Source organism: Rhipicephalus microplus, chromosome X (assembly GCF_043290135.1).
Source record: "Rhipicephalus microplus isolate Deutch F79 chromosome X, USDA_Rmic, whole genome shotgun sequence".
NCBI lineage: Eukaryota > Metazoa > Arthropoda > Arachnida > Ixodida > Ixodidae > Rhipicephalus > Rhipicephalus microplus.
Window position 1 is genome coordinate 474,091,406 of NC_134710.1, and position 11,862 is coordinate 474,103,267.

The 11,862-nt window shown below is 43.4% G+C and overlaps 1 protein-coding gene across 2 annotated transcripts in view; it reads right to left on the bottom strand.

The window, feature by feature from the left end:
- Positions 1-3,635: 3,635 nt before the first annotated feature.
- Positions 3,636-11,862, bottom strand: part of LOC119186712 (protein obstructor-E-like) — a 64,568-nt gene continuing 56,341 nt past the window's right edge. For both annotated transcript variants that reach the window (XM_075880857.1, XM_037413058.2), the window contains exons 4-5: positions 4,643-4,844; positions 3,636-3,889 (exon numbers count right to left, since the gene is read on the bottom strand). In XM_075880857.1, the coding sequence (XP_075736972.1) occupies positions 3,862-3,889; positions 4,643-4,844 (230 nt within the window). In that variant the 3' untranslated portion in view covers positions 3,636-3,861. The remainder of the gene's footprint in view (positions 3,890-4,642; positions 4,845-11,862) is intronic.

Genomic DNA, 11,862 nt, shown 5'->3' on the forward strand with positions numbered 1-11,862 from the left:
GCGTGCGTACGTGTGTGCGTGTGTGTGTGTGTGTGTGTGGGTGGGTGGGTGTGTGGGTGGTTGGGTGGGTGTGTGTATGTGTGTTTAATTTGCTTTTTGAAAGTACGTGAGGCGGCGAATAGCCATGACCTCGACGTATTCAGTAGAAGGCCCAGTCAACCAAACTTTTGATTTAGATGAAAAGTTATTCCTTCTCCTTTTACATTTTCCGATTATTTTCTCCATAATTTTCCTAAAGACAGAGGCTCTAGTACCGTTTAAAGTAGGCATATATTACTGGAGTAAATATTAACGCGTGTTCCTGAACGCTTTGCTGTTGTAGGATGGCGCGTAGGATATTTTTCAGCACTAAGGTTCGTAGCAACTACATAATCATTACTCTATCTGGCGTTTTACGTCTAAACCCATAATAAGATTTTGATACGCCGGGTGAAAGAGTGAGGAAATTTTAGCCCTCTGATGTTCTTTAACGTGCTCTGAAATCGCAGAGTAGGCGGGCCTCTAAGATTCTGCCTCTTTCGATTTGGGACCGACACCGCCTGGTTAGAACCTTCGGGTCAGCAGCCGGCCAGTATTCCACTGAGGCAGACGCAGGTACAATGTGTATCGTTTCTGCAAAGTGTACCAGTTTACGTCATTCTTTTACTTCTGCATGAGGTCTTGTCTACTTGAAGGCCGCCGTGGTGGTGTTACGCTGCTCACCTGCTGATCCGAATCCCGACTGAAACCGAAGTATTTCTGTAGAGGTGGACTGCTAGGGTTCTGAGCACTGTGTGACGTCAGCACGCGGTAATGAACACCCGATGGTGCAAATTTCCTTAGCACTTCACTACGGCGTCTCTCATTTCGGGACGTAAAACAACAAATAGTACTGTCTTTCTCAAGGCTACAAGTTACAGTCTTCAATAAGACAAGGTCACTTCGTTGAACTCTGGCTCCAGTGACGTCCTGTTTTCAGGCAATTTTCATCTCTTTCAGCTTCCACCTACTCTTGAACTTCTGCCAATTTTACTATTCGTCTTTAATAAACAGTTAATGCATGCACCGATGATGACTGTTACATACAAACATCATCCACTTACAGGTGTGCCCGTGCAGATCAATCCTTCAATGTTCGAGAACATAAGGGTCTAATCAACACGCACGGGCTTTCCTTTTTGTGCTTGTTTTTCAGAAATAATTCATAATTTGAATTGCCTGCTGGAACAGCTACTCTGCGCGTTTAGCACTTTTTTATGTGGATGCTGCTTGATGTTTCCCTAGTTAGGTATTCTGTAAAGTTTCTGTCATAATAGTGTAAAATATGAACTTTTCCTGCCCTTTTGTAGCATTCGTACTGATCTACCGAAAATACATTGGACTACATGTGCTTCTTTTTTAACGCCAACGTATTTTATGCCGAGGAATACCAGAATTTCAGTGACGTATTTCTGTCCCCAAATTGATGTCGAAAACGTACACACAATCAGAAGACAAAAGTTTTTTAAATGGCAGTCGAACCCACTATCTCTCGGTCGATGACCACACATGCAAGCCATGCTATCCACTGCGCCTCGTTCACATTCTTTGTATTCTTGAAAGACCCGTCTTTCATACCTACCCCTTCACCAAGAAAACTCGCAGGGCTCTTAATAAAGTGAAGTAATGCATCATGACCACGACATCTACTATTAGTTTTTTCAATGCGTCATTTGAAAGTAATTATTCGACAGAAGTCTGTCTGGTTGGGTATGGAACTGGGAGATGATTTAGACTCCAAACAAAAGTTTTGAAGAAACCCGACGCTTCGGAACCAGCTTGGTTCCTTCCTCAGGGGTGACTGCGGAGGCTACTAGCAGCGTCGTCTTCAAAGCACTCGCGGGGTGGCTAATGACCCCCCCCCCTCTCTATCTAGTTTTGCCGTGGAGTGCAGTTCATGTGAATACACTGGGGGAACGGTTCCGAAAGAGCGGTTGATATTATGGGCTGTCCTCTGTATGTGCCACGACTCGAGTAACAACCTTCTCCTCCAGTTCGGCTCGCTTTCAAGGATGGCCATCGCTTCGAAATTTATTTTGTGATCCAACTTCTCAGCATGTTTAGCGACTGCGCTGCGCTCTTTATAGAAATACCACACATCGTTGGCGTATTGTTTCAGTCGTTCCGGTAGGTTTTTCGTCTCGCCGATATACGACGAGGGGCACTCGGCACACGGAATTTTGTAAACGACACCGGGGCGCCTGTCTATTGTTGGCCGGTCTTTCGGGCGGGGGAGGATATGGCTCAGCGTACACGAAGGCACGTGCGCGATGCGAAGCCCTTCCTTTTTGAAGATCCGCGCTAACATCTCGCTGGTTCCCTGAACGTATGGAACCGTTACGCGTTTCGGGGGGCTGCCTATTGAGGTTGATTTGTGTTCTCGTATCCTCTGTTGCTCTGCGCGGCGGGTGGTGGCTCAAATGAAGTTTTTTGGGTATCCGTTTTTTCTGAGGTCAGCAATTACGCGGGCCTCCTCCTTTTTTCGCTCGGTGCCATTAGAGCATAAGTTTCTAGCTCTCTCGAGTAGCGTGGTCACAACCGAGGCCTTGTGGCAGGCGGGGTGGGAAGAATCAAATTGAAGGTAGCGGCCAGTGTGCTTTGGCTTTCTATGAACGGAAACCTCCAGGCCGTTGCGCTTTCTTGCCAACTGGACGCCGAGAAAGGGCAGGCAGTGGTCGCTTTCACACTCGGTCGTGAATTGTATGGCTGGGTGCACGGAATTTAGGTGTTGTCTGAAGTTCTCAACTTAAGCCGTCTTAATGACGCAAAAGCAATCGTCCACTTAACGCAAAAAAAGCTTGAGTCGTGGCGAGAAGGAGCTGAGTGCTTTCTCTTCCATGAACTCCATGGTCAGGATGGCCATCGCGACGGAGATGGAAGCTCCTATTGTGGTTCCACTGTTCTGCCTGAGAATAGTTCCTTTCTAGGAGAAGTACGTACTGGAGAGGCAGAATTCCAGTAGACGACAGAGCTCGTCAACCACCAAAGGAGTCCTTTCGCTCAGACTTGCGTCCTCCTCAAGTGCAGCACGGGCAGCGGAGACAGCTAAGGGAACTGGCACGCTGGTGAACAATGAAATGACGTCAAATGAGACTATGCTCTCATCATCGCCGATGCTTACATTTGACGCTAGCTGCATGAAGTAGCTGGCGTCACGGACATGAGTTGGTGTCTTTCGGGTTTGTAGGGCGAATATTTGGTGTAGAAAATTTGAAAAAGCTCCGCATGGGGAGGATGTGAAGTCTAAAATCGGTCGAAGGGAGTCTTACATATGTCACACTACATGCAAAGAAAATAGTGAGTGCTACACAAACATGTTATTTGGTGCTTTACGCAGTTATAATAAACTAACTAGCCAAAGAAAAAAATCATAATGGCGTAATGTGAAATAAAGGTACAAGTGCAGATGATAATCCCTCAACCAGATGGTTATGCAGAGTAGAAGCATGAACAAAATACACGGAAGCAAGCAACGTGGCAATATTTTAAACGAAAATTGCAACACACTTCCAGTATTTAGGAAACCTCATGTGCAGGCCCATTGTAGTGTAAAGTGCATGTGCTCAATAAGCTTTCATTCCATACAATAAAGTGTAAGTAGCATGAAATAGAAAGCATCTTTTTGCTAATTGTTTTAATCACTTGATCAGATAATGTTCATCTTTAAAAAATAATCATTCATCATCTGCGCCGTATTTTCCAATTGAGGTGTCTACTTACTGTAATTCCTAATAGTCTAATTAGAAACACTGGTGCATTTTAAACAAAAAGAAACACAATGCGTGCAGTGGTTATTTTGAAAAAGAAGGTAGCAGGTAGAACTTGTGTTTTGCAGTAGGCTCTTCACTTCTTCTGATAATGAACAATAGGGCTGTAACGAAAAAAAGCACAAATACAATTGTTAATTTAGTGTCAAAATTTTGGTAAGTGTTCGCTTTTATATTGATTTCAATTATATGCGCTAAAAGTGCGCACCCAGCAAGAACGTTGTACTACACACCAACCTCCGTTAATTAATTTTTTGTGTATATTACCAGGGCTTAGAAGGGATACTCAAGAAAGTATTGTGAAATAAACATTACGAGATGTCGAATGCACACTGCAACATATTCAACTAGTTTTAACTCACTTGCACATTGCAGGAGATGCCAAAGCAAACACCTGTTTCAGTAAAATGTAGCATTCTTCAATAATAAGAATGAACAAGCCGATAGATAGTAGTGGCATACCACATGCACATGCATCAACGCGGGCACCTACATGTCGAATGCGCTGGTGCCGGCGAAATGCCGATCGACGCAGTGCTCATTCGTGCTGTTGAAATCCATGTTTCTTCACGAATGACCATAAGAGTGGTATTGTGAAACCATGTTTCACTTTCATGTTAAACCAATTGTTATGAAAGAAAAATTAAGCTTTTCGCGCCTTCGCCGTGCTGTATTTTCATATCAGACGGGCATCACGCGAGTTGGACTAGTGCGATTTGGCACTTGAGCATCAGTGCTATAGGGAACGGTGATCCCATCTTTTCCACTCATCTTCGTCTTCCTCCGTTCCTATTACACAAGAAGGTGTACTTGGTAACTTAGAGGAGGTTCAAGCAACCATGAAACAGTACACGTACCAGTCTGGCACATTTGAGGCATCTTCGCAAGTGTAACTGTACTGACTGAAGGCCTTGCCGTATCCACAGCTAATCAGACGTGGCTTGTCGTTGACGCAGGTGATAAGGCGCGTGCAATCAGCCGGATGAGGATAACGTGGGTATGGGTAGAATTTGGCACCAGGGCCAGTCACCTTGTCGGGACACCGGAATCCCACGATCGCTGCAAAGTTTCACTCTCGAAAATAAACGGTCGCTTATCGACAAACACACACACAACCTTCAACACTTATGATGAATAGTGAGTTCATTCGATTATACGTATCCTTGACACATTTATATGACAATTATTTCAAAAGGAAATTATTATCAGAGTTTTCGTTTTTCTATGTAATTTCGCTCTTAAACATCACGTGACCTTCGATGCGTTGTCTCACATTTTAAAGTAATCTCACATCTAATACTCGCTTTGTTGAGAGTTGGGGTCCCCCAAGACATAATCTCGACAACTTTTGTCAATAAATGATTACGTAGGCCCTACCAAACGCCACCAAATTCCATGACGTCAAAGCAAGCTGGTGCGGGAACATCAAGGTGGTGCCGCCACCTGTATTACCTTGTGGCAATGTCCCAAAACTGAGGCACCAAAGCTTAGCGCCGCTTCCGCCGTCAATCTAAGGCCTATTTTCCTAAATGGCATAACTAGTAACCTTTTTCTAAGTACATCGTAGCGGCGACAATACAAAAAATAATGAAATTCTTGATAAGTGCACAGAACTCTTTCGTTTTTCGCTGTAGAAGAGTCCTTAGTCGTGTCCTAATAGTGATATGCCTGATAGCGAAAAAACTGCTGAAATTGCTGTTTTCTGTATACAGCACTAAAAAATCGCTTAATTTTGAAACACCACCCGCAAAGATCCCACATACCTAGGAATTGAGGTTATGCGAAGTATGCGGAGGGAAGGTGACCGTGTCCCATTTTTTATTGAGCGACACGTCATGAATTGACGCCAACTATATGTACAAATGCTGCACGCACAGACCTATGTTGAAGAGTTGCAGATGTTCATATAAGTACTTTCAACTTGCGCAAAGATGCCAACCGGAACATGCACATTAGAAATACCAGAAGCTGATATGAAGCATTGATGCTGGCGAGGATGCTAACCCTGGACACTGTTACATAAATTAACTTCAGCGTATGGTAACTAACCACAATTGACTTTAACCCGACGTGACGGCTGTATCAAAAGAGTACATATGTAATGTTTATAAAATTTGGTAGGCAGCAGCGCAACAACTATTGACATTTCAAAAAGATTAGCGCCTATTTGAAAAAAAAAAACGCCAGGCCTGCGTGGAAGGCGCAGCAGTCACAGCGAAAGCTAAAAGAGTGACCTTTTGAAGCCTTTTCAAACACTTCTTGGGTAACTACTGCAAGCACATTTGCTTGATACTGTTATGACCCTCGTCAGTAGGCACCATGCTGTCCCTGAGAAACTTAGCCGGGCAGCGCTCTCACGCCTGGAAGCCCTGTTCTCTCGGAACCAGTGTCCAGCGGCGGGGAGACACAAAAGCATTAGAAGACGGTCCGTGAGCCCTACAAGCATTTCCTCCAGACTAACTTGTTTGGGGAGACGGTGAGGCAGCCCAACCACGCAGGTAGTGACTAAGCAATAAAGTCTTTACTTCTTAGCTGCCCTTCAAGGGAAAGGCGGAAGAAACAACCCAACCACCAAAATGTTGCGGGAGAGAACACCATTTCCCCTCTCCTCAGTGAAACTCGGACCGGAAGAAAATTGCGTACAGGGGTGCGGCAACTATTCGTCGGACCGAGTGTATTTGACTGATGCTCTGGAGAGTGGTATCTTGTGTCTGTGTACAATTGGTGCTTCAGTCAAGGAGCAGAAGCCCGACAGGGCTTAAGAGGACGCTTGAAAGTGCTGGACGTAGCTCTGAGCCATGTAACGGTTCAGCCACCCCACTCATGGAATTGTGGAACTTCTAACCTCTCTATGCTGTAAATAAGTGTAAATGGTGCCATAAACTTGTTTGTTTTTCGTATCCCCATCTTGTCAGCGTTCGTTTCCTCCACCCGAAGTTACGACATGCTACCACAAGAGACCGGATCCGACGTAACCCGGACGTTCCGGTAACCCACGTCAGCGGGGAAGCGTTGGGTTAGACCCTAGTCTGCTGCAACTGGTTATCAGCGCTGGGATTCAAAGTGACTATTGGTGAACAGCACTGAGATCTGTGACAATACCCACTAGGGCATTATTAATAAAGTTTGGGGGGTAGTAGGCCGTCATTCACTATGCTATTTTTCTTCACTCTTCTGAGAAGCGTGGTATCTGCTAAAGACCTGCAAGATATTTTGTGCCAATTGTTCATGCAGCTGCTGACGACGTTGAGGAATTATAGCTAAAGTAGGTATGCGCCACAGTTAATAGGGGAACAAGAACCAGCTTTTGTGTTGGGTTGGAATATTGGACGACCTACTCGTTACGCTATTCGTATTGTGCGACGACTGATAGCGATTTCGCTGTTTTAAAACGCTTTATAAGTCGTAATAACACCATTGCTTCCCCGACATCAAGCCTGCCTAAGGCAAGTTTCCCACCAAGCCACAAGCACCAGCGTAGCTCAATGAAAGTCCACATAGCATTATGAAATCAAAGGGCATTCCCTCTTCGTCCACTATTGGCAGAAATCTTATACGATATGAATTTAAAGGGAAAGAATACGGTACTGGCGCCCAGTGGGCCCGGGTTCAAGCCGAACCGTGTCATTAGTGCTAGTTTTCTTTTTTTTAATTTCGCGCGATGTGGTTACGGACCACCAGCAGCAGCGACGGACAACTACACGTGACCCGAGTCGCGATCTCATAACAACTTTCGCTGTAGAAGTAGTTTCGAGACCTGGTGTAGCTCTATGGTAAAATGCTTCATTGCCACGCAGAATGCTTGGGCTTGATTCCACCTGGGACCCTGACATTTATTATCTGCACTCGTCTGGTCGATGCTATAGCGAGACGATAGTTATAGCGCGAGAACAAAACTATAACTATCGTCATGCCATACCAACTAGCCCAAGCTGCCACACTTCTAAGCTATAGCGAGGTCAGGCATTTCTTAACACTCACGCGTGGAAATCATCCATCTGTGTTCTGGTCGTTCCTTGGTAGATACTAAGTGTCATTTGCCTGTGTCACATACCCGCATACCAGTGGCACATACCCGCCCGTGGGTATGTGCCACGGGATTGTCACAATATAAATGTCTTGACCAGCGCGTCATATTTGTCAAACCATCCTACACTCCCATGCTGATTTTGGTTGATGCCAAGGTAAGTGGGTGACTACGAGAGCACACAAACGTAAGCGCATAGATAGATAGATAGATAGATAGATAGATAGATAGATAGATAGATAGATAGATAGATAGATAGATAGATAGATAGATAGATAGATAGATAGATAGATAGATAGATAGATAGATAGATAGATAGATAGATAGATAGATAGATAGATAGATAGATAGATAGATAGATAGATAGATAGATAGATAGATAGATAGATAGATAGATAGATAGATAGATAGATAGATAGATAGATAGATAGATAGATAGATAGATAGATAGATAGATAGATAGATAGATAGATAGATAGATAGATAGATAGATAGATAGATAGATAGATAGATAGATAGATACGCAAAAATTGACTGAAGTTCGCTAAGAAAGGCTTCGCATTTAAAAGCGGTGCTATTGAGCATTTGAGATGACTTGCTGTCTTTGCTGATCCAAGTTTGCTGAGACGCGCTTTTTTTACAGTCAAAGCTGTTATAATTTTACAACATGGTTTACGTGCACGCCGTAGTTGTCCGCCACCGCCGTTGCCACCGCTGTCCGTAACCACTATCGCACGAAATAAGAAAAAAACTCAGTAAAAACAAGACACTAAGCTTAAAGGGATCCAAACCCGGGTCCCCTGCGTGCCAGCCCAGTGCTCTACCACTAAGCATGCCGGTGCGTGGAACTCCTTGACAAACTGGCCTTAGGCAGTTTTGAAGTCAGGAAAGCAATCACGCTTATAAAAGTAATAACGTGCTTTGTGTCACACGATGCGAATCGTACAAAGAATGGCTCGTCGAAGGGTCCAATCGTTTGCAAAAGCTCGATCTTTTTCACATATTATTTGTGCCTCCAACCCACTGTAGGGGCTTGCGTGGATTACAAAAGCTTCTGCAATAATTCTTCATCGTCGTCAATCTTAGAACAAAAAAAGTTGCACAAACTTACTTCCAAGTGCGCAGCAGGTACCACACTTCTCATAGAATGACGAAGGATGGCGTAGTGAATGCCTGTCTACAATTACTACCACTCTTCCAGCTTTCGCTTTGACAGTGCTGCGCTTTCCGTTCAGGCCTGGCGTTTTTTTTTTCAAAGTTTATTAGGAGAAGTTCCGTTTTGACGTAATTCAGCAGCGGTATTTCCTGCCCACCTAGTGCTTGAAGTTTCACAATCACTTGGGTTGGGTCTTTAAGTTTTGATGATTATTATACTAAATCGCGTGTTTGTGATTTTGTTATTAGGGGGATAAAAGGGGCATGCCATAAATTGTCACGTCATAAAAATTTTCCACATGAGCTACAAGTTATAAATGAAAAAGTATTCATATAGTTGTTGTTGAATGATCACTTCAATGTAACATCTAAGTAATTTCCGACTCGTCATCGAGTTCATTGACGAAGACGGACACATGCACATTGCTGCCATAGCATATTTGATTATTGTTACGTGAGTAACAAATCAATATATTGCAAATATATTTGGAAAATATATTTGCAAGAGCGGTTGCAGAGCTGGCCAGTCTGGCTCCGAGCTCGAGCAGCAAGCGACCTTCATCCTCTTCGTTGGGCGCACACGCGCATAGTCAATACGCATTGCGGCCGCCTACATGTACCAATTAGTATTGCTTAATAAAATAACCTGCATAAAATAACGTTAGAGTAGAGCAGCGCAGCTGGTGATGACAGAAAACAGGCGTGGTTATATAACAGCGTTGGATCGTGTCATGAATTTCATTTTGCTACCTTTAGTTTAAGTTACTTATGCACGTTAAGTTTTATATTTCCATTAACTTTAGTGCTTTCACTCTTGTACTGTAAGCCTTATCTTGGTCCTACTTGAGCACGTTACACTGCTGTATGTTGTAATAAGTGCCGACTCTAGCCTCAGCCCTGAACTCCAAGACCATAATACACAAAAGAAAAAACAATTAGTTTTAAGGTCATGAACAATCTTTATATATAAGTATCGTTTGCACAAAACACTGCCTAATACATGCGGTAACGCTGTTTGTAGTTTATGCTTATTTTGAACTGAAATAATAACTGCGATACTTTTTGGTGCTATTCGAATCAAGTGTATTTCAATTTTTCTGTGCTCTTGGAATCTTTGCGCCTTCTAAGGCCATGTTGAAAATTTAATATTGCCGAGCAGCCTCTCCCTTAAGCTTGAACGCCAACTCATCAATCTCGCTCTCCGTGAGCCGACAAAGTGACATGCATTGCATCATTGTCTCTGGTATGACATTACAGCATGAAATGTAATGTAATCAATCGCCTTTTGTGCAAAGGTCGCAAAAGCTGCTTAACGACGTCTTGGCCAAACTACGGTTCTGTTACACGTTATGTCTGCAAAACAATGGGTCACGAAGCAGGAGACTGCAAATGCCCAAACTTTACTCTTAGATGTTAAAATGACACTGACGTTCTGCCAGTATCTGTTAGTGAATAAATCAACTTGACTACTGTGCACAAATGCTGAACAGCGCCAGCGCAGAGAAGTTCACGGAGTTGGTTCAAAGCTCCCGCTCTACTCTCTTTAGTAATTTCATGACAGTGTGGCCTGAAAACTTATGGCCCCTCGTATACACCGAAACAACAGCGCCTATTGACCACCCCCCATTGTGACTACCCCCATACCTCCTATTATTATTCACTACGTTGGTGTTGAAAGTGTAATCAAGTCCTTAAAGCCTTCCTCGTCTCCTGGGTGTGATACGATCAGTCCTAAATTTTTTGAAAAACACCAGCTCTTGTTGTTCAATCATACTAACGGAGATATTCGAACAATCGCTTCATGAAGGCTGTCTCCCCATCGACTTTAAGATCGGAAAGATAACTGCACTTTTTAAAACTGGTAACAAACATTCACCGTCTAACTATCGGCCTATCTCGCTAACCAGCATACCTTGTAAAATACTAGAACACATATTATATTCCAAACTGGCAGGTTTTCTCGAATCTAACTCGTTTTTTTCCAAGTGTCAACACGGTTTCAGAAAAAAGTATTCATGCAAGACTCAACTTGTATCTTTCACCCATGAATTAAACATCATTCTTGATCATTCATCTATCGCAGATTGCATTTTTTAGACTTTTGCAAAGCTTTCGATAAAGTATGTCATAAGTTGTTACTTCACAAACTACAAAATCTTAATCTTGATCCGAAATTTTTATTTTGGCTTGAATGTTTCCTTTCTAACCACGCTCAGTTTGATGTAGCTGACGATAACGTCTCACCCCGAACGAACGTCTCTTCTGGAGTCCCTCAAGGATCTGTCCTGGCTCCCCTGCTCTTTCTTATTTACATTAACGACTTACCTTTATCTGTTACTTCTCACGTTCACTTGTTTGCCGATGACTGCGGCCTCTTTCGTGAAATATCTAATGACAATGACCTATTAACCCTTCAATTCGATGTTAACGCTATTTCTGTGTGGTGTAAAACATGGGTAACGGAACTCAACACTAGCAAATGCAAATTCCTTCGCGTATCTAGAATTAACCGTATATTGCCCACTTACTATCGGAACGATGCTCCACTGGAATCTGTCAGCACTTACAAATATCTCGGAATACATATTACTACCGACCTCACTTGGTCCGTGCATACCACGTACGTAAATAATAACGCTAATCGCATGCTTAGCTACGTAGGTCGAAATTTCTCACAGGCTCCTTCAACACTAAAACTAGCTCTCTACAAGACGCTTATTCGCTCCAAACAGGAGTATGCTGCATCAGTTTGGGTTCCTAACCAAGAAAATCTAATACACTCACTTGAAATGGTTCAAAATAACTCTGTTCGTTTTATACTCTCTAACTACAACCGGACTGCCAGCATAAGCACTATGAAATCCAGCCTCGGATTACCTTCCTTATCATCTCGTA